At 31.6% G+C, this 24,447-nt stretch overlaps 1 protein-coding gene across 1 annotated transcript; it reads left to right on the top strand.

The window, feature by feature from the left end:
- Positions 1–3,031: 3,031 nt before the first annotated feature.
- Positions 3,032–23,638, top strand: LOC143062536 (uncharacterized). The gene is made up of 4 exons (XM_076234202.1): positions 3,032–3,156; positions 5,028–5,099; positions 20,413–20,469; positions 23,319–23,638. Exons 1-4 carry the CDS (start codon positions 3,147–3,149, stop codon positions 23,636–23,638), a joined length of 459 nt encoding a protein of 152 aa, XP_076090317.1. The 5' UTR covers positions 3,032–3,146.
- Positions 23,639–24,447: the final 809 nt, after the last annotated feature.

The following is a 24,447-nucleotide window of genomic DNA, read 5'->3' as shown; positions in this document are numbered from 1 at the left end:
TTGTTTGGTTTCTTTTGTTGCTTGTTCTGGCATCGGACTTCTTTTGATCTGAGTTTTACTGTGCGTATTGCTGTGTGTTTCTGTACTCTACATTATCTAGAAGTAGAGGGTAGTTTTTTTTTTGTGCCTGTATCTGGCCATTGTTAGTCTTTTTTTTAGTATTTTTAGTTTTATTTCATTTATATGTTTTGGAGTTGAAGTATGACGTTAATTTTCAGTCAACTTTGGTCTATATGCCAATGTTCTGTTTTTTAAACAGAAGCAATGGTAAGTAATGTTATCTCCTTTTTATGAGAATGATTCTTCCAAATGATACACTTTGATTTATTGAGAGGATGAATATTTTCAGACAGCAAAATTGATAAATTGAGACTTGTATAAGATGCTTTATTCCTTTTTAGCCGAAAAATGTGCTACTTATTTCAAATTCAGCTTACTTGTGCAGCTTTTATAACACGACCTATAATACCTCAATACGGTTAATTCAGTACCTTTATCATTATCAGTTTGTGTCCAGATTCTGTTGATATAATAATATTTTATCAATACCAGAATCGCAGATAAAACATTTGTAAGGCCACACCAATTTGATTCCTTGTTCGACGGACCCGTCTGCACCTATTTTATAAAACAGAATTTTTTTATTGTTTTTATATTCCCGCTTCCCGCATCCGGAAATGTAATCATGTTCATTTCCCGCACCGTTTTTTTTTGTAAATATTATAAAAAGATATCAACATTTGTTTTTAAAATCACAGCTGTCTAACCTGTAAATAACGATTTTAAACATAAAATCACCCCACCACACTGTGTAAATATCTGTGAGAATATTTGTTTCAGCATGAAAACTATTTATCTAACGCTGGAGTGCTCCGAAATAAATTTATAACAGCGGAAATACCTGTAAAGAACAAAAAATTGGTTTCTTTCCCCTTACTTATATTCCCTATCAAAAAATGTTCGTTGTTAGAATAAAGTACAAAGAACTTCTGAAGGATTTGCCTTCAACTGAAATTATATTGTATGCTGGCGAAACAAAACTATCCATAGCCCTGCATGTTTATGCACCTGTCCTGATTGATTCAGAGGCCTGTCGTTCAGCAGTTATCGTTTGTTGATGTTGTTCATTGGTATTTTCCCGTTTGGATATATAAGTTAGATCGTTGGTTTTCCTGTTCGAATTGTGTACGCTAATACTTGTGGGGTCCTTTATAGCTTGCTGTTTGGTCTGTATCAAAGCCCTGTGTAAAAGGCCGTACTTTGACCTGTGTTTGTTATCATCAGGTTGAGAACAACCCTCCCTCAGACAAGGGGTCATTTTACTGATGTAGAAAAGAAAATAGAAAAAATACCAAGGATTTGTATATAGTTCTTCTAAACAAACCTTTGAAAACTTAGAATTTTGTACTCAAAAAGAGGAGAGTTACATTATATTTTAAACAACTTTTTCTAAAAGAGGGGTCCACTTATTTGGAATAATGTTTAACTGTTAAAGAAAATGTGTTAATTTAACATGATTAAAGTCCAGGAATATTACAAAATTCTTGGACATGTTTTGACCATTTAACATGTTTAATTCCAGATAGATACATAGTTCTTTGAGAAAATATGAGCCCTTTTGTACAAACAAATATATTATAACTTATATTGATTCCTCATAAAACATGTAAAAGGGGTATTTATAAAATTAAGGGGCTGCCCCCAAACTGATTATGACTTGGATGGAGAATTGTCTCATTGTCAGTCACACATATACACATACATAGACCAGATTTAATCATTTCTTGGTGAACAGGGAAAAAATACTTCAGAAATTAAAGAAATGTCAAAGTACAAGTGATAAATCAAGTTTTAATATTGTCAAAACCTACTATTTTATGTTTACAAAAAAAGATTATAATCGCTCGCCTTTACTTTTCAAGCTTCGCCTCAAAAATTTGCAAATTAAATATTTTTTTATTAAAATTTTCAAATCGCTCGCTCGCCCAAAATTTTGGAGTCCAAAAATCCGTAGAACAAAAATTAAATTGGTGTGGCCTAAATACCAACTACAATTCGCATTTTCTTGGCATCGGGCGGAAAGTTTACAACTATAGGTCAACGCCTTCAACAGTGAGCATAGCACATACCGCATAGTCTGCAAATATAAAAGGCTGCCCTACAAACGGTATCATCTGAATGGCAAATATGGCATGCTACTTAAGTTTCGATTTCAGTATTATTTATTGCTACAATGGGAGTAAAAGTGTTTATTTTCTAGCGACATATATCGTCATTGCCGGAATGATAGACCAATTTGAATATGAACCAAATAATGGTATAAAAATATTACAATGTATGAATAATGTTGAAGCCCCAAATGAATAATACACAATATTCACTTAATCCCACAACATGTCGATAATTGAAAAATATCCCATACAGGGCAGATAGTAGTATTTTGCATCATAAAATATGTGACAAGAACAGATCGTACCATGCCAACAACTGGTTTTTGAATAGATGTGTTTATTTCCGATGCAAAGACACTGAGTGAATCAATATTAATACCATCATATGTCATTTTTAATGACCTGACATCAGTATCGTAACTGTATTTGTACTGAATAAGTCTGTTTGAGGGTTATGTTAGCTTTTGAGGTGAATGCCGACGTTGTTGTGCTTTGTTAAGTATATTATCATGAAATATTGGATGTGAAATACCTCAACCGTCTATTTTTCTGAAATGATAACCTCTCGAGATGAATTTGATTTTTATAGCAAATTATTTTTAATGACATTCCGTAAAATAACGTCACAATTAGCGATGTCTTGTGAAACAGTTATAGAAAGCAACTATTCATACAAACATATGAAACAGCTCCAAATCATGACGACACCAAACATGGTTACTTGAATAAAATACTTCCATTGATTAAGAAACAGTTAGGTGAACTAATTTTAGATGATTATATTTTGGATTATATCTATATCTATATTCATAGAAGATTGGTTCATCTGTTATGGTTTTACTTTTGTTTTATAGTTACAAAGAGTTCCAACTTGTATATACAAATGCTGATAGAACATTCTTCTATGCTGGAATCTACTCAACAGTTATTTCCAGGGAAATTAAAGTACTGTTTGCGAACCAGCACAATGTTTCCATGAAAAATGGTTCGTTTAGTTTCTAGGATACAGTTTTTTCTGTTTTGTTTAATACTAATTATACAATATTTTTTTACTCTTTTATGAATAAATAACAGTTAAGATCAATTCGATTTTAATTCCGAAAGAGATTAAGCTTTTTAACATTTAATTGATAATAATATTCCTCATAATAAATCAAATCCAAATAATTCCAGCTGAATTCTTATATTGCTGTGTCATAAGACAAATATATATTGTTACTTACTCGAAACTAGAGGTACTTAGAGTGGTATTTTAATGTAGTTGCAATTTAATGCATGGCCTAGTGTTACCTTTACTTGTCAAAAGAATTTCATACTACTGAGATATCGTAATACAAAATCGCCTGCACTGTATCCGACGCGCTAGACCATTCGAACCAGTGACAACTCTAAAACAGATTAATCCATCGAATCACCAGCAGTGATGGTGATACATGGCTGTGTACATTCTGTATATATAATTCGTCTAAAAATTAGCCCAACAATGTTAGATCTGTAAATTTGCTTTCGAGATTCGAACTCATGCTACTGAGATATCGCTTCGCGATATGCCCGAATTTAACACCGTTGTTGAAATTCATACACCCATTCGGTTGCGACTCAGGTTGTATGAATTTTCTTAATAGTTATCCCACGAGGACGCGGTGTGTCAGTGTAAGATCACCCCGATGGCCGGAGGCCAGAGGGTTATCTAACACTGACACACCAAGTCCGAATGGGATAACTATTTTACATCCTAGCTGTTTTTAGATTAGACGAAAAACCATTTACAATTCATAAAATCTAGTTTAGAACGCCACACAACCATTATAATATACCTTATATATTACTATACCCTTAATGACCCACGAACACGATGAGTAGATATCAAATAATGTCAACTCGCCCCATTGGCCAATCGGCCCACACTATATCGCCACTTTATGAAGAAAAAAAAATGCCCCACTCTTGTTTACCGACTCGCCCCAATTTGAAAAAGTGTAAAATCAAATTGAACAATCAGTCTGAGAACTCACTTGTTAACGAAAAGGGTTTAAACCCCACTGAACACAGGTCTGCCAACTCTCCCCACCTATAAAAATATCTTGCTTCCTTTAAGTATGTTGAATTACTAATAGTTCGTATCCAGTCGTCCTGGTGTAGTGGAACGTGGCGTGGCTTGATATGATAAAGGTCCTGAATTCGAATCCCAGCATATACACTGGATTTTTTCTACGTGAATTTTCATAGATGGTCTTTTCCGTATAATTAATTATAAGTTTTATAGTGGATTTGGCGTTCCCGCCAAAATGTTACAGAACAATGGAAAGCATGCATAACAAAGAGACTCAAACTGGTGTGATCTGGTAGGGGTGATCCGGCTCAAATCACCCCTGTTAGAACAAAGGAGCTGGGATGTAAAACAACGGTGTAAACACTGTACTACCCTTATTACACCAAGATAACTACTAGAAATATTATCCGATGTTCACTTCAAACACTGAATTTAATAAAGAGAAAGGAAATTTATGCATTTAAATTGGCGCAATCGTGTACTTTATTTTTTGCTCTAATGATACTATGTGTTTTCAAAACTAGTGGCGTAAACGTAGCGTTGGCTCAAACAGATTTCTCCCTGTATATTATAGGTTGACATTATGATGACTGTTTTCTTTACAATGTAAAAAGAACCCTCCTATATAACTTCGACACGAATAGTAGTACTACTATTTGTTTTTACTGGTACACTCAACAGTTACCTTATCGAAGTTAACAAGACCTTGAATACAGTTTCAATTCCCATTCTGTGCATTTTTGCTTTTTTGATGCAGAAATTCTGTGTATTTTAACTGTAGTTATTATAATATTCCATTGTAGCTAATGAACTCGAACTTGATACGACTTCTGTCGAAATTGTACCAAACTTTAAGATAAGCAGCCATATTTACGGTAAGTTTTAATTGATTGAACAATACATTATGCCGATAAAAATGGATCCTTATGCCCCGTTTATAATATCTATCCGAAATCTGCATCAATATATTACTTTGTTATATAAAAAAAAATAACGTATGATGTATTCTTAACAATTACTTTTATATAAATTAATGTCCACTTGTTTTAATGAAGTGAAGAGATATGATTACAATAGGCATTCAAAAAGATATCTATTTAGACCAAAGTAAAACTTACGATCAAATATATGTAGCTTTAAAAATGAGCATAACCAAATGCCCAATGTACTGGCCGGACCAGCGAGTTTAACCAAGATGACTGGGTTTATCTAAAGACAAAACAATCAGGAGCTGACTTTTATTTCACTACCAATCCAAATGGTGAAAAACTGAAAAAACAAATATCAATACAATTTTACAATGTGTTCAATGATAGTTAAAGTCCATTAAAAATACGGATAAACAGTTCATAGATATATAAAGCTGTTAATGTTAAATATTTCAAGATCTTATATGAATAAACACAAAAAAAAATAAAATCAAATGTACTACTTATATACACGTAAAGAACTTTGAATATTATTCATTTGAGATTTTATCATAAAAGGTAATAGAAAGTACTGAGTATCACTCTATTTGTCAATTAACAATTTGGTTCTACGTTAGCACAAGTTCATACACAAACAAACGATTTTATCGTATTCACTCCTATCATGCCTGTAAACTGTTCCAACTATCCGGAATATCTTTAAAAGTAGGGTTGGTACCGTTGATTTTATTACATATTCCACAAAAACTCGATATTTCCTTATTGTTTTGTAAATTACTGCATTAGAAATTAATCAGTCGCCATTTGCATTATTGAAAGTACATAAAATTAAAGCTCGGGATCATATACTGTTTTTTGGTATATCTGCAGATGCGGATACGTCAACGTATATGATACGGTTTATACGTCTTTAACTGGCGTATCCGAATCGACGTATCGTATAACATGTATATGAGGAAACGATACATTGAGTCAAGTTGGTCCCGATGAAAATATTATATAATGCGTTTAATTCTAATTGAGACCGGGATAAAATCATTATTGTACTAAAGTTCCGGTTAATGGCGGCGCACATGGAAAAATCTGAGTAGCCAAAAAACCTGATTTCTGATGCAATGAAAATCTCCAATATTAACCTACTATAACTAAACACACATAAAACAGTGTTAAATATTATATTTCGCTTATACAAAAGCCCACTAGAACTATTAAACATAAAATGGCACAAAGTGAAACTAGCGACTTGCAAAACACGTGTGATGACAAACGGATCACCTGTGACTTGAGCAACAAATCTGTGTGGTACTGGCGAAGGGCATTGTTGTTGAGATATTATATTGATTTAGGAAAAGGAGTAGGTCCGGTAAGACCCCTTTTTGGCCCCAAAATATAACAGTTTTACAAAATTGTTAAAATGTAAACTTTTAGTTATTTATTGGACAGTTGAATGCTTCTGCTACATAAATATGGGCTGTTTTTTGACAATACAATGCACATATATCGGGTTGTAGCACCATTAAGTCATGCTAAATTACTGAAATCTTCAAAATTCTATCATTTTAGTTAAATTTCAGACGGTTTTCTTGTAAAACGAAAGTGGCCGCATTCGTGTTCATCCTTAATATTGAAATGTAAGTTGTATTTTATGATAATACATAACATATATAAAGGTTGTGGATGAACACGGATGCGGCCACTTTCATTTTGACAAAAAACATCTGAAAAGTGACGTTTTTTGGCATATTTGAGAGATTTTTCATATTTGAGCTCGAATCGGATCGATTTTAATGACTAAATCAGTTAAAATCTTTCACTTACACTAATTAAATCAAGTGAAATAGACACTTAAGTCTTTAAAAAGTGGTCAAAATCTTTCGTCAGATGAAACTGAAATTTGAGGCCAAAATGAGTCCTTAACGGACCTACTCCTTTCCAAACGTAAATGTGAAATGGTCAGACTATGACAAATCATCCAAAATACTCAATTTACATGACGATGAACGACCATTCGAAGAAAAGACCCCCTCTCAGTCTCTCAACAAATCTACAGTGCAAGTATTCCACCACAATACCAAACTCATCACAATAACTATCTACTATTCAACCAAAAGATGCCTTGTACAAGTCAAAAATGGGTGGAAAAAGAATTCTTTGATTTGAAAGAATGCATAAACAACTGTATAAAGGAGGATAACTCCAAGACAAATATTGACAACGTCATTCGACAACTTCAAAACTCAAACATTCCTATAGAAGATGAATATAATGAAAATGAGGAAACAACCCCTAAACAAATTGAGGAAACAACCCCTAAACAAATAGATGGGAGCTCTGATGAATCCTTCCGACCTCAAAATGACAAAAACAATAATGAAAACATAAAAAAAACAATAACTTGACCAATACCATGAATACAGAAAGTGAAAATCAACATGTTTTATATGCCTTCCATTCACTGGAAAACAAATTGATAGACTGTCATTTACAATACAGTGAAAACATAGACCATCTGGCAACGCTGATCATAATAATGGAAGAAAAACTAATATTACAGGCTAAGGAGCAGGAAGAACTTAGAAACAAAAATATGGAACTAAGTAAAATCAATAAAAGGCTTGCAAATATTGAAGAACATGTAAACAAAAATTCTATTGATATAATAAATAAAATTCAAGACACTCTTACAAAAGTGGAAAAACTTTGTGCAACTGTAATAACAAATACATGTACAGTTGAAGATAAACAAAAAGAGAAAAAAACAAACATATGACAAACCTAGTACAAATCAAAGTCATGAACAAATTACAACTGGAAGTAAACCGAGACGAGATAATTTTCAAGTAACAGAAACCCGTGACCAAGATCAGAGTAAGAATAATCCAGAAGAGAGCCACCCAATTAACTTATGGATTGTAGGCTCATCAGTGGTGAAAGATCTGCGAAAAAATCGAATATACAGATACAAGAAAACCAATATTACTACTCTGCACGATAAAACCATTCGAGGTGCAAGTGAGTTTCTATTAACAGGAAAGCTTAAGGCAGACAACATTGCTTTTCAAGTCGGATCAAACGACATAGAAGATAGTACACCTGAGGACGTGGCTAAAAATATGGAAAGACTTATATTAGATACACAGAGACTTGTCCCAGGGAGCAACATCATAATAAATGCTATATTGCCTCGATTTTATAGAAACGCACATTCAAGCAAAATTTATGAATCAAAAAGATCCAAATGTAACAACATTCTTTCAGATCTATGTAATGAATATAGTCTTAAATTTGTCAAACATGAAAATTTCGTACAATTTCACTTCACAGACGGCATCCATTTAAATCAAAATGATGGTATCCCACTATATGTAAGAAATTTAAAACATGTAGTAAACCCACTACTAGGAGTAATAAATGATCAACAGAACTTTGAAAATCATCAATTTCCTAGGCAACGTAATCAACAGTTCCGTAGAGAAAATGGTAATCACTTCTACAAACGTCCAAATCGATATGATGAAGAAAACCATCAAAGTGCTACTTACATGTATGACAATAACAATAATTGTTATGAAAGAGAAACAAATCACCAAAATGCTTCACATGACAAACACAACAATTATTACCAAAGCTATGACGACAATTTAAGCAATAATGGCATAAACATGCGACTACTCAAACTAGCACTTGAAGGTTTGAAATAGAAATTCTTAATGTTGCTATGAATTTACATTTGAAATTGTATACAAATTTTGTTTACTAATAATTAATAACTACAAGTTATATTCATTTTATTAATACTGATATTAAAATTTTTAATTGACCTAGATAAGGTCTTGATATTTACTTAACAACACACATGTGCTGAAAAATGTTCACACATGTAACATCTGACATGTTCATAAATTGTATTACATTCCAATTTCTGAAACAAATAGAGTTATCGTTCTTTGTATAGCTAAAACATGAATACTATAATGTGAATATTTTGTTTTCTGTTTTTTTTTTGTGTTTTTTTATATATTGTTGTTGTTGTATTTTTCCTTCTATAGCTGTATAGTATGTTAACATGATACAATTACTAGATTTCAAAATATCATAATATTTATTTAAACATGTTTTAACTTGAAATGAAAAAGAAAAGAATTTTGAAACAAAATACCTTTAATACTCAATATATTGATTTGCATCAGTTATCTTCTTTTTCACTGCTCATTGAAAAAATATTGTAATAAATGAAAATGAATGTTGTTAACAACAACCAAATTAGCATATCTGCATGGAATATACATGGCTTAGGCGATAAAACAAATGATGAGTTCTTTTTAAAACAAATTAAAAGTGACATTAATATTTTACTAGAAACTTGGAAAGGCGAATCCAAAGAATATACCATTCCTGCCTTTAACACTATAAGCAAAATACGTAAAAAGAATAAACGTGGAAAAAGATATAGTGGGGGCATTATAATATTTTACAAAAAAAGCATACATCAAGGTTTAACCTATGTTAAAAATGGATCTTTATCAAATAATAGACTATGGTTAAAACTCGATAAAACATTCTTTGGATTGTCTGATGACATATATATATATATATGTGCTGTATATATTCCTCCTGTTAGTTCCACTCATTATGATGATGATTTTTTACAACTAGAAAAAGAAATAAACATTTTTTCTAAAAAAGGGAAAATTGTACTTTTAGGAGACTTTAATTCTAGAACTGGAAATAGATTAGACTATATTAAAGATGACAGCCTAGACATAAATAATTTTGCTCAAACTAATCTATTACCAGATGAATATAAAATAGATAACTGTTTTAATAGATTAGCTGTGACAAAGTTGTCAACGGGCAAGGTATAAATTTACTAGATTTATCTACATCGTCAAGCCTACGTATATTAAATGGTAGATATATTGGTGATATAATGGGAAATTTTACTTGTATGACAAGCAATGGTTCAAGTGTTGTAGATTATGCTATTGTAAGTGAGAGTCTCCTTTCCTCAGTTGAATATTTTAGAACACATGAGTTTAATTATCTATCAGATCATGTAAAAATTGAGATTTTCTTGAAATGTATGCAAAGAGAGTATAATTTTGATATCTTTGAAAATTCAAATTGGTCTAGCTATATATCGTTTAAGTGGGACTCGCAAAAATCAAAATTAAAATTGCTTGACCATTTATCAGATGAAACTGTTTTGAACAATATTTTAAACTTTGAAATGCAAAACTTCAGTAATGATCAAAGAGGTGTTGATGATGAAACAAATAAACTAACAACTATTTTATGTTATTTAGCTGAAAATTCATGTATAATTAAAAGAAAAATCTTTAAGAAAAGTAAACCAAAAAATAAACAACCGTGGTCGGATAATGCAATAACAGATTTAAAACATCAAATAAATGCCATCGGCAGAAATATCAAAGCAAATCCATTTGATAAAACATATAAAACTAGATATTCTAACCTTCTAAAAACTTTTAAAAAGATGATTAAACAAAAAAAAGCTAAATACAAAACCGATATTTTTTAAAAAACTTGAAAACTGTTATAAAAATAATTCAGAGGAATATTGGAAAATACTTAAAGAAATGAAAAAGACCACAAAACATGAAGATAATTCTCAAGAAATATTTAAAAACTTAGAAGAGCTAGAAAAACATTTTCAAAACCAAGGAAAATGCTCTTCTGTCAACAAAGAATTTAAAAAAAACATAGAAACAGAATTTAAAAACATTGAAGATAAAATGTTATATATAAACACCACTGACAAACCTTTTACACTATCAGAGGTTAAAATTGTTATAAATAAACTAAAAACAGGTAAATCTTCAGGACCTGATAAAATCTTAAATGAAATTATTAAATTCAGTAGCCCTGTTACACTTAAATCTTTTACAAAACTTTTCAATGTTATACTAAAATCTGGATGCACTCCTAAACTATGGGAAAACTCATATATTATTCCAATTCATAAATCAGGAGACAAATATGATTTAAATAACTATAGAGGAATTGCCTTAATGAGCTGTTTGTCAAAAGTATTTAGTGCATTGTTAAATAATAGACTAAATAAACTTATGGAATCCAAATATAACCACTCACAGTTTGGATTTCGAGAGAATCATAGAACTTCTGATAGCTTATTTATTCTTAAATCTATTATAAATAAATACCTTCATAAAAATAAAAAGAAAATATATATTTGCTTCATAGACTTTAAAAAGCCTTGGACTCTCTTTGGCGCCGGCTAGGACTAATGTATAAATTGTGTAAACTAGGAGTTGGTAAACACATCTTTAACATCATTAAAGCACAATTCAATCATACTCTTGGTTCTTTCAAACATAAGAATTCAGAGTCTAGGCATTTTATTATAGATAAAGGTGTACGACAAGGAGATTCTTTAAGCTCCACTTTATTTAATATTTTTATTAATGACTTAAGTCAGAAATTTGAAAAGCAAAACTGTTCCCCTGTAAAACTTATAAATTCTGACATAGAAAGTATCCTATTTGCAGATGATTTAATCATATTATCAGAGAGCGAAAATGGTCTGCAAAATAGCTTAAATAATCTCTCTGAATATTGTGATAAATGGCAATTAACAGTTAATACAAAAAAATCTAAAACCATGATACTACAAAATAACCCAAGTAAAATAAATAAAACCTTTTTGAAATTTAAAGAAAAATATCTTGAAAAAGTATATGAATATAAATACCTTGGATGTGTTATAACATCTAATGGCAGTCTAACTAGTAGTAGATCTTGCAAAAAAGGCAAGAAAAGTTTTATTTGCTATTAACTCTTATCCATCAGGCTTTGGACAACTTCCTGTGAGAGTGTCTTGCAACCTTTTTGAAACTTTGGTCAAACCTATTTTAACATATAATAGTGAAATATGTTATATGGACACTTATATTCAATTTTATAGAGCTAAACTCCGAGCTAACAAAAATAGCTCAACACCAGATGCTATTCATTTTATTGATAAAACTATTTTAGAAAAAAACCAGCTACATTTTATTAAACAAGTACTGGGGACAAAAAGAAGCTCTACAAATCTAGCTGTTAGAAATGAATTAGGACTTCTGCCATTAGAAACTTTCATAAAAACCCAAACTATGATGTACCTATCTAGATTAAATAATGAAAATCTAAACCCACTTCTTAATGAAGCCTTTAAATTAACTAAAAGTTTAGATACTAAGGGAACATACTCTTGGTATACTTTTGCAAAAAATGTGTCACAAGATGTAAATAGTGACATCAAACTTATTGAGGAAACTAAAACTTTAAAACAGACTAAAATGTTAAAACCCCAATTAAAAAAGAGTTATATCAACTATTATCAAACTCTTATTGATGATAAAATAAATAACTTAAACGAAAATAATAAAATATATCTATATAAATTTCTTAAATCTAATATAGATAACCAAATGAAATACTACCTATCACACTGTAAAATAAATGAAAATAAAAGAGAAATCTTTCTAAAATATTATATACAAAAATATGTGAATTTTAATACACTTAGTTTTACTGATAAACTCGTGATTATACTAAATCCATCAACACCAAATGATGTAAAAGCAGTTGTTTCTTTTATTAAAGAGTCATTAGAACTGATATGAGGAAAGGAGAACAATAACTGTTTTTATCATATCGCTTATAATATTGTCGAGTTTTCATTATGTTTGATCATGTTTGTTTTGTCAATGTATTTGCCACAACCAAAATTGGTTTTTGTCTGTTTTGCAAATAAAGCATTATATTGTAAACAAATCTGTTCGATACGTATACGTCGATCCGTGCACGTATCCTGATACGTGAATAATGCAAATGCTCTTCTATTAGAGGTCGGTCATTTAAAGACGTATCAACCGTATCATATACGTTGACGTATCCGCATCTGCAGATATACAAAAAACAGTATATGATCCCGAGCATTAATTTTATGTACTTTAAATAATGCAAATGGGCGACTGATTAATTTCTAATGCAGAAATTTATAAAACAGTAAGGAAATATCGAATTTTTATGGAATATGTAACCCTACTTTTAAAGATATTCCGGATAGTTGGAACAGTTTACAGGCATGCTAAGAGTGAATACGGTAAAATCGCTTATTTGTGTATGAACTTGTGCTCACGTAGAACCAAATTGTTCATTGACAAATAGAGTGATACTCAGTACTTTCTATTACCTTTTATGATAAAATATCAAATGAACAATAATTAAAGTTCCTTTACATGTATCTAAGTAGTACATATTTTTTTTTGTGTTTATTCATATTAGATCTTGAAATATTTTTTTAACTAGATTATTAAAGGATTGTGTACGATATTCGTGTACCTGCCCTACATTAACTCCTTTTTAAGGCCATGTTAAAGTAGTTGATAGAACCCCTTATTTTTGTTTTAAAAAACACCACCATCACAAATATTGAAAGTGTATGTTTGATTGTTTCGAAAAGATTCCAATTAGGGTTTTTTAAATGAAGTATGATCTAATTAATAAGCTCGGGATCACATAATATTTTTTGATATATCTGCAGATGCGGATACGTCAACGTATACGATACGGCCGATACGTTTGTAAATGACCGACCTCTATTAGAAGTGGGACATTTAAAGACGTATCGTATCTGTATCTGATACGTTGACGTATATGTATGGCACGCGGGAACCACATAAATGAGATCATCACAATTTATCGGGGATAATGATAGATTATCGGTCGACCATTATAGATGTACGGCGTAAAGTATACTTTACGGATGTAAATGCATTTACGACAATCTATCATTATCGATCATAAATGCATTAACAGTCGACAATCTATAATAAAGGAACGCGGGAACCACATTATTGGATAATTACAGTTTAACGGGCGATTCATAAATGCATTTACACCCTGTTTTCAATAACAATTCATATGTACCCAATATCAATGGGTTATCGACAATGCTAAATAATTTCGTCCAATCATATCCATCGATTCAAATGACAACACATTCAAGTAAAATGGATCGTCTAGCCAGGTCTCACCAACCGTCAATTAATAGTATTTTAAAAGAATTGAATTCTGTTAATTAGATGCAAGTTTAAAGTTATTAATTATTTTTACGTTTGCAACAGAGATCAACAGACACGTATCCCGGGAATATTTAAAATTATTATACTTATAATAATTTTACTAAGTTAATAAGTTATAACTGGCACTAATTTCATATACATGTACATGGCAAGTCGTTGTAGAATAATTTACTTTCTATTTATTATAGTATTGTCCAGTGCTTCTGTTGGAATACAGTAATATGTTTAGTTGTAAAAACAATTACCAAGTGATAATCCATTTATAACTTCACCTCCGGCTTAATTTCAGGTGATCGGAGGGCAATAAATTGCGCAATCGCACACCTGTGAATTAGTCACAACTCGGGCTTCAGAACTAATTATCGGAAAATCGGACACATATAGTTTCACTGTGTAATTAAGAAGCAAACTTTAGCAAAAAAATGCGGTACAGAAACGTTTCTTGCAATATCAATAGATCATTACCAGATTTTAATTTTTAAATTAAAAGAAATGCCGAGAAAGTAGCTTTTTATTTTTTTGGTGTATAAAATGACCATAAATTCACTTATTCATGGTATGGCATCAATATTTCTGACCTGACACTACGTACTTTTTATTGCTTATTTCTATAGAATTTGATATACAATGTTTCGGTTTCTTTAAGGAATATTCCCAGGTAAAGCCTCATTAGAGACCGACAGGTACTGTCTAGTGAATATTTAATTGTTACAGTACATAATTAAATAAAGTTTATCAAGAGAAAATAAAATCATGAAGACGTATCTATTGGTTATTGTCAAAATACACGTAGCTGTCGAAAAAAGGGGAAAAGTGAAAGGTTAATGACTCTTTTTGGTCTCTTTTATTTTTAATACCTGAATGTTTTTTTTTTAATAATTGTTTGATAAATGTATTAAATGTGTTTATAGACTTGCTTCTTGTATGTCAAATCCTGACTTCTTATATCTATTGTACATTTATTGCCCTAAACGTGATGTCACTACGATATATATTCAGTACCTTTAATACAATTATGAAAGCATGAACGACTGCATCTACACACATTTCACAATCACGTGTTTTTCGTGTCAATCTATATACTTGTATATGTCATGTATGTGTTAACACTCGATATTTAAATCATTAGAACTTCACAGGCGTACAGTTGAATGATAAATTAAAGTTAATGTTGACAATCTCTATATACGCGTACTTTAAAATGCTTATAAATGAATCATTCAACATCAGCAGAGTTGGATTGATGACTGATATCAATTTTTCAAATACATTTAGCAAGCACACTTTTTTCAAATATTAAGAATAAAAGAGACCATAATTTTCCTATTTGTTTCCTCTCTTATTTCTGTTCTCGAAATTATTTTCACATTTTTTGACTCAATCATTAATAGTTATCGCACAAGGACGCGGTGTTTCAGTGTATGATCACCCCGATGGCCGGAGGCCAGAGGGTGATCTAACATTGACACACCAAGTCCGAATGGGATAACTATTTTAAATTCCAGCTGTTTCAGATTATACGAAAATTAAAACCATTTACAATTCATAAAATCTAGTTAAGAACGCCACACAACCATTAAAATATACTTTATATATATTACTATATGATGTATACCCTTTATGGCCCCCGAACACGATGAGTAGATATCAAACAATGTCAACTCGCCCTACTTGCCAATCGGCCCATACTATATCGCCACTTTACAAAAAAATCGCCCCACTCTTGTTTACTGACTCGCCCCACTTTTGAAAAAGTAAAATCAAATTGAACAATCAGTCTGACAACTCACTTATTAACGAAAAAGATTTAAACCCCAATGAATAAAAGTCTGCCAACTCGCCACACTTATAAAAAGATCTTGCTTCCTTTAATTATGTTAAATAACTGTTAGTTCGTATCCAGTCGTCCTGGTGTAGTGTTATGTGTCGTGGCTTGATATGCTAAAGGTCTTGAGTTCGAATCCCAGCATATACACTGGATTTTTTCTACGTGAATTTTGATAGATACTCTTATCCGTATAATCAATTAAGTTTTATAGTGGATTTGACATTCCCGCCAAAATGTTACAGAAAAAACCTTTTTTTAAAGAAAGCATGCATGACAACGAAACTCAAACTGGGGTGATCTAGTAGGGGTGATCACCCCTGTTAGAACAAAGGAGCTGGTATGTAACTATTTATAATATACACCAGCTTTGATAAATGTTTAGCATGACTATAAAGTTTTACTTCTGTTTCTCGTACAATGAGCTAAAAAAAAAAATCCGTTCTCCATTTATGCGTCATACCTTACAACAAAATTATTTTCTTTTATCTGTGTTCATTATTCTCTTTGGCGGCTAGGTTATTTTTTCAAGGTTATGGTTGAATTTCCGAAATGATTTGGCATCTCACAGCGGTATACTACTGTTGCCTTTATTCATTCGCCCCTTATTTTATTGTTTTTGTTTTTACATTGTGTCATAGATCAAATTTATTCGTTCAGTGTATGTTTTATTGTGTTAATATGCCTTTTGATTGAGTTAAGCCATTTCAATTGATAAATTTATTGTGTGTCTTTCTATGTTGTGATGTGACACTGTTGTTTCGGGTTAGGGTGAAGGTCTGTACCTATTTAAACGTTTAAACCAGCTGCATTTGTTTGCATCTGTCCTAAGTCAGGAATCTGATGCTCAGTAGTTTTCCGTTTGTTGATATGGATCATAACTGTTTCTCGTTTCTCGTTTTTTTATAATATAGATTATATAGATTGGGGCCCTTTATAGCTTGTTGTTCGGTTTGAGCCAAGGCTCCGTGTTGGAGGCCATACATTGACCTATAATGGTTTACTTTTTTTAAATTGTTATTTGGATGGAGAGTTGTCTCATTGGCACTCGATCACACCACATCTTCCTATATCTATAGACCGTTGGGTTTCCCGTTCGAATGGTTTTACACTATTCATCTTTTAGGCCTTTTATAGCTACACAGTTAGGTGTGAGCAAAGGCTCCGTGTTGAAGACTTTACTTTAGCTTCTGATGGTTTTCCTTTTACAAATTGTGACTTAGATGTAGAGTTGTCTCATTGGCGCTCATACCACACCTTCTTATACCTATAGGAAAGACATCAAGTCTCTTTCTTATATAGTTTAAGGTAGCACCACAGTCAGAATTTTCTGACTCCAATCAACAGGCTCTTTAAAGATTAATTTCTTCAAAACTACTCAACAGGTTTTTTAAAATCTTTAACTCATTTTAAAGCTGAAATATAACTCTTTCTTAATCTATATATAAATTTATTTTTGGTTTGATTAATTGAAAGTATAGCTCATTCATTGCCAAACAAGTGGTCTTCCAACTTAGCTGAAAATGGCACATTCATGTGAAATGGTAGTAAAAATTTGTTATCATCCCTTTAATCAACAATATACAATCTCCAAATCCGTGTCTGAGATTTTTTATATATGCCTCCAGTAAGAAGATACATTAATTTAACTGCTGGGTGCCAAACCTCATTTCACCTTTCATCTTTGGAGACCTATAAATTCTTTTAGAAACAAATTATCCAAAAACTGGGACAGGGTATTGTAGAATTTACACCCTTTAATCATATATATCAAAGTCAAGCCGATGGGGTACCCATAAAGTAGCTATTTTCATATTTTCCTTACAATTGTAATGAAAAATTATTCTGAGAAATGACCTAAAAACTGAAATTCCCTCTTAGAACCTCTATAAAGTCAATATAAATACAAGCATTCCACTGGGAACACCCCAGGAGTGTTCTGATACCATTACTATATCAATAGAACCACACACTTTGTGTCTTTAATGCTCTAATGCTGTATATTTTGTATTATGTTAACCCGAATAATTCAGTCGTTATATTCCGCTTACTACATTAACGCCTAAATGCATAGACAATGAAAAATCTTCAATCAACCATTCGGAATTAGCTCGGGATTTACCTATCTCGATAAAATAGAGCTAATTGCTGATTTGTCACCTCTTCTACAGGGCACCAATCAAAATCAAGGATTCGTAAAGAGTTTTTATCGTGTAAGGAATTCAGGCCCTCGCAAGTAGGAGAGATTGATTACGGGGAGGGACTGAATTATTCGGGTTAGTATTATATGTGAACTGTTCAACACCAACTTGGCATTTGGAGGAGTTTGACGTTACAGATTTGACCAACATTTGTGATGTAGTAATTAAATATAGACAAAGCTCCACCTCTTTCCAGACAGTCTAAGATAAGAGAATAACATGATTGGCCAGCTGCATATAAGCAATGTTTAACATTATTCCCTATATATAAAGAATAATTTTCATTTGAATTGAAAAAAAAAGAAATAAACTATGTCTGAAATTAGCTAGAACATTAAAAGTGTGCATCAAAAACATGTTCATAAAAAGATCAAGACCACCCTCTTCTTGAAAATACACTTTCCCACCTGATTTAATGGAACTGAAAAATTTACACATCAACTGAAAAATGGTTAAAATGCATAACACTGTATTTAAATGAAGACTAAAGAGAGGAAATTTATACAGACAGTCAAAGCTTTCAAAACTTCTTTCCCACTCTTTTCCATAATATTTTTCCCCATTTTTTGTAGATTTTTTCCCTTTAGATTTTCTCTTGTATTTGGTTTTGATGTTATATTTGTTATTCTCGTGGGATTTTGTCTGATGCTTGGTCCGTTTCTGTGTGTGTTACATTTTAGTGTTGTGTCGTTGTTCTCCTCTTATATTTAATGCGTTTCCCTCGGTTTTAGTTTGTTACCCCGATTTTGTTTTTTGTCCATGGATTTATGAGTTTTGAACAGCGGTATACTACTGCCTTTATTTTTCCATGTTATATAAATAATTTTGTTGCACAACAATTAGATAAGACTACACTATCTTGTGGTCAGGGATTAACAACTGGACACTGGTATCAACAGATGATTGACATATTAGACCATCCTAAATACCTATATATTTAGATTAATTACCATGTGCTTTTATTTACATAAGTTCATTATCAATTTACTCCGTGTTGTGATATGAAAATGACTTTGGGATTTTTACAAACTGTGCAGAATAAAACTTACTTCAAAATTATGTGATAACAAAATATCTGTAGTGACTCCTTAAGCTTATGGTAAATCCGTCTTTTACTTGCTCGGATTATTAATATTAAAAACAATATTTTTGTATCTATTCTATATTCTCAAAACTACATATGCACAGTTACATGCTACAAATCTACGACTCCCAGTTTATGGGTACACGTGCTGTTCTTATCTATATTCATGCATATTATTCGTTAGCTATGTAGGCGTGTTAAAATCGTATCATACGCGATAGTGAACAGCTAGTACACACTGTAATGATTTCATTAACCAGTATTAAAAAGATTGGAAAAATAACCCCACATTCGAAACTAATTGCCAACAACACATTGTTAAACTTTAAAACACATTTTAAGTATGAATATGATTTTACCAGGGGATATTCAGCCAGACAGCAATCTTAGTATACAAATTAACATAAAAGGTGTTTTGAGGTTATGAACAAGAGGCAGTAGAGATTTCAAAGGGAGAATGAACTCATAAGTGGATGAAAAACGTACCAAAGAAATCATCGTAAAAAGACCAACAGAAAAACGACAAAGGAAACAACTAAGGTTCTGCAATACACAACATAAAATAGCAGCATCTGCAAGGCACAACATAAAATATCTTAATGTTCTAAATTGAGTTAAACACATGAACATCTACCTATAATTCTAAAAACTGTGAGAATAATACGCGTCATCCATTTCATACAAAGGAATATTTTTATTGAATGTATTCTACAGGTTAACAACAACGTGCGACTGGTTTGTTGATCTGATAAAATTAGTGTTGTCAACGGTTAACCGGTTAACCGTTAACCGTCGGAAGGACAGAATATCGAATACCAAAAACGCGAACCGGTTAATCGAACTTTATATATTTTATTATTATTTTAATAGATTTTATATAAATGTGTATTGAAAGCATTTTGTTCTATAATTTGAAATTATCGTCGTGGTTATTAATTTGACAGATCAAACTGAAAAGTAAAGAAAAATGGTATAATAAACAAAGATAGAATTGACCAGGCCACAACTTTTCATTTTTATTGGTTTTTGTTTTCAGATCATCCCGATTGCGAGGCTAAAGAACCAACTTTAGTATTAGACAAATGTCCTACAGGTTTGTTAAGTTAGACAGGGAAATAACAAATACAAAACATATTAACTTCAAAGAAAGGATAATTTGATTGCTTTGTCGAATCTAGAATCACCTAAAACAGCTATTGTTGTCAACCAATTTAAATTTACGTTCTTTTTAAAACTGACGAAGTTCAAAATTGAAATTGTAAGTATCTGGGTATTCATGCATTTAGTTTTAAGCATTAAAAAAACCAACAACATAAAACGAAAAAAAATAAGTGCCAACGAGTGTCCCAATGCAATACTATATCAAGGTACGTGCACCTGCCAGAATACTCGTCACCAAAGTTCATATGTATCATGCATGATTACATAGATCCTTAACAAGATGACACTATGTAACCAACTTAAAAATATGTGTGCAAGTGTAACAGTAATACGTTTATCTTGTACGGTTAGAGTTAGTCTATCATTTATCGACAATAACGTTATCGAAAGTTATGAAATATTTTGAATCTCAAGAACTTCCTCTTAAAATAATTTATAAAGAATAATAAATAACTCAAGCAAGCAATAACATTAACGGTACCAAGTTTCCTGAACCAAATGCGCATTTCGACAATACATGTCTCTTCAGTGATGCTCGTTGCCAAAATATTTGAAATCCAAAGCTTATATAAAAGATGAAGAGCTATAATCCAAAAGGTCAATATATTTATTGGAAACATAAATATGAATCAGGCCATTTCAACTAGTTTATTCGAGCGCAATATATCTTTGTGTAGCCGAAACACGCACTTGCAATACAAAGTTTAACAGTCTTCAACGGAAGTCCTTTGACCAAATTGAAGAGGCATCAGCAGTCGCAATCATATATACTATTCAATTACTTGTGACATTCAATAGTTTTATGGCATTTGATGTATGAACAGGAAGTGACATGATATGCAACATGACAGGAAGTGACACTTGGTTTTTCAAATAAATGCAAGTGAAAAGGTACTACTATACAAAGCTTGCGCTTTAGAATTTATTTCTATTGTATCATTTTTAGGTTTAAATGACGGTAGGGTTAATGGCCATAAACGTATGATCACAAAGAAATTCTGCATATTCCGAAAGATTTAGGGATAATGGTCTCTTACATGCATGTAGCTACGAGTATCATCATGTTTACGGGCGTGTTCCGTACACAGAGACCTATGTGGCATAATATTGCTGACGAACAGTAATGGTTATGAATAATGAATGAGTTGACACTACTTTTTGTAACGCGTAGATGGAACAATATCCCTAATGCTCCTCCAATTTAGGAACACAAAAGTTGTGTGTAAATAAAAAATCTCTGTGTAGTCATATTGGACATGTTTCAATTTTTAAATAGTGACTGAACTTAACCTTTTGTGTTGATCGGGAAAGTATAGGACCTTAGAATAAATGTGCAAAAACTATGGAGTTATTATATGTATCCAAAGTGTTAAATTTTCAAAGAAATTATTGTGTGAAAAAAGGGACTTTTTACCATGAAGAGCCGCATCACGAAAGGATTTTCGAGGTATGCTAATTTACGGAAAAATGAATCACACTTCGTACCCTGAAGATATGTAAAAATGTCTCAGCTTCGAAACAAGCCATCATACATATACAACTTTACGATATGGGCTGAGCTACAGAAGAAAACGTTACCATTACCGCCTATGGAGAAACAATTGCGCATATTGCCCAAAATGACATCATTTCCTGTCATGTTGTTCATGTCACTTCCTAGCACGTGATTTTAGTGCCATTATCAATGAAGTTATAGAATTATCCTCGGACTGAGGCTTGATATAACTTAAATCGTGAATAATATTCGACTTTGGACCTTATCATGAGTTTTCCACATGCAATGTTCGATTGAAAATTTTACCTACAATTTTGCGTCTGTATTTGTTTAAGCTGCAATATAATCTCTTAGAATGGTCTAAGATGTATTTTGATTTCAGGCGAGACAACTCTCATCCATCTAACACATAACGGGCATGATACAACTCATTGCATGATGAGTAAATAATAAGCTATGATATAAAACATTTATGTGGGCGCGTAACCCTACATTGAAACCTTGATTTCGAAATAACAGCGCAACATTGAAATAGACTGGAAACAATGATTGAATAAAGATCAACCATTGTATATTATTAGTTACAAAAACAACAGCACAATAACAATAGACATATTAATCTGATAGTACATTGTACCTAAAGTTAATGAAAGTTCGTCCAAAGCAAAATTTCAACTTATATATGTATATATTATATGTTAAAAAGTAAAATAAAAAAATTATCGAACTCCGAGAAAATTTTTAAACAAAAAGTCCAAAAAATCAAATGGCAAAATCAAAAGCTCAAACACATTAAAACGAATGGATAACAACTGTTATATTCTTGTCTTGCTACGGGTATAAATCGTAGATTTATTTGAATTTCCTTCCTTATCTACAGGTTAAAGGCACATTCATTTCCGGTATTATAAATGAAATAAATCCAATTCACTTCTTCAGCATGTTCAGGTGCTTGAATATTTCAAATTGTTATCACATAACTGTGTTGCAATGAAAACGAATATTTAGTAATATAGTATGTTGTGTGTCTTCTAAAGAAGTGTTACTCACAGACGTGTTATACATTTCTATTGATTGTGTATTTCTTTTGAAAAGTATTTCTTGCATATTTAATTGTATCATCTTTATAACAGTATGTTTGAAAAACAAGCCGTAGTTCTACTCGTTCTTTTATAGTTTTTCGTTTTGTGCCACGCTATTGATTTCAGTTTATGAGTTTGAATTCTCTTGTTTGTATCTCTCGCCTTTCATAACAACGCAAACTTTAAATATTTTCGACATTTCAGATTCAGATCCCCCAACCGTATATGTAACTCCCGGAAACAGCAGTATTCATGTACATAGACATGATAATGTGACATTAGAGTGTTCATTTGTATCGCTTACTAACATTACGAGTTTCAAATGGACCAAGCATGGACAAACAGGACAAACAATTATAGCTGAAATCACTCATTTTTCCGGAGTTTCTCATAGTGTACCGCTAGTTATGTTTGATTTTATACCCGAGGACGTAGGTACTTATCAGTGTAATGTGTCTAACGAGAATGGCGAAAATGATGACAAGGTATCCATACTCATATTTGAAGGTCAGTTTATTTTATGATAACTTTCATAAAAATAAACACATATAGAAAGTTATTTTTTAAATGCATGGTTTATTGCACGAATAATCTAGAAAAAATAATATTTATTTCATAAAAACTCTGATACTGTCTAATGTACATAGAATATAAAATACTATATTTGAATATACGATTTAAGACGACGCAAACATAATTAATAGCATATCAAGTAAATAAATGAGAGGTATACACTGCCACGAACCATAAAAAAGGGATAAACAGAAATAATTGTCAATAAAGTAAAACAGAGTAAAAACTAAAGATTTAGCAATTATAGTACACATGTCATGTGGAACCTTTTATTTTTGAAATAACAAATATTTTTGTTTTAAACAATGTCTACAAATATCGAACAAAATGTTATACACTATGATAAACACGTATGTTTTGTTATAAATCAGAATCCCCTGACCCTCAAATACCATTTGAAAAATACCCGCTGAATCTTGGTGATGACGTTCATTTGGAGTGCATGATTGATGTATATCCAGAAGTAACGAATGTTTGGTGGACGAAAGACGACGGACTTATAGATATAACAGATAGTCGGTACAACGGATCTGTTCCAGAAAAACCATCCCTTAACATATCTATGACTACTAAAGACGATATTGGATATTACAGATGCTGTGCAAACAATACAAAAGATTTCAGCTGTAGTAAAAGCATAGTTCTTGGATGTGAGTTGAATTTCTTTCTAAAAAAAATCAGCAACAAAACAATTATATAAATCTTTTGTTCATAAAAAGCCGCCATACGATAATGTAAGAGATATATCTGTGGGTTACAG

The sequence above is a fragment of the Mytilus galloprovincialis genome, chromosome 2 (genome assembly GCF_965363235.1).
Source record: "Mytilus galloprovincialis chromosome 2, xbMytGall1.hap1.1, whole genome shotgun sequence".
In the NCBI taxonomy this organism is placed as follows: domain Eukaryota; kingdom Metazoa; phylum Mollusca; class Bivalvia; order Mytilida; family Mytilidae; genus Mytilus; species Mytilus galloprovincialis.
Note: the sequence above shows the minus strand (reverse complement) of the source record. Positions and strands in the feature narration are given on the sequence as shown.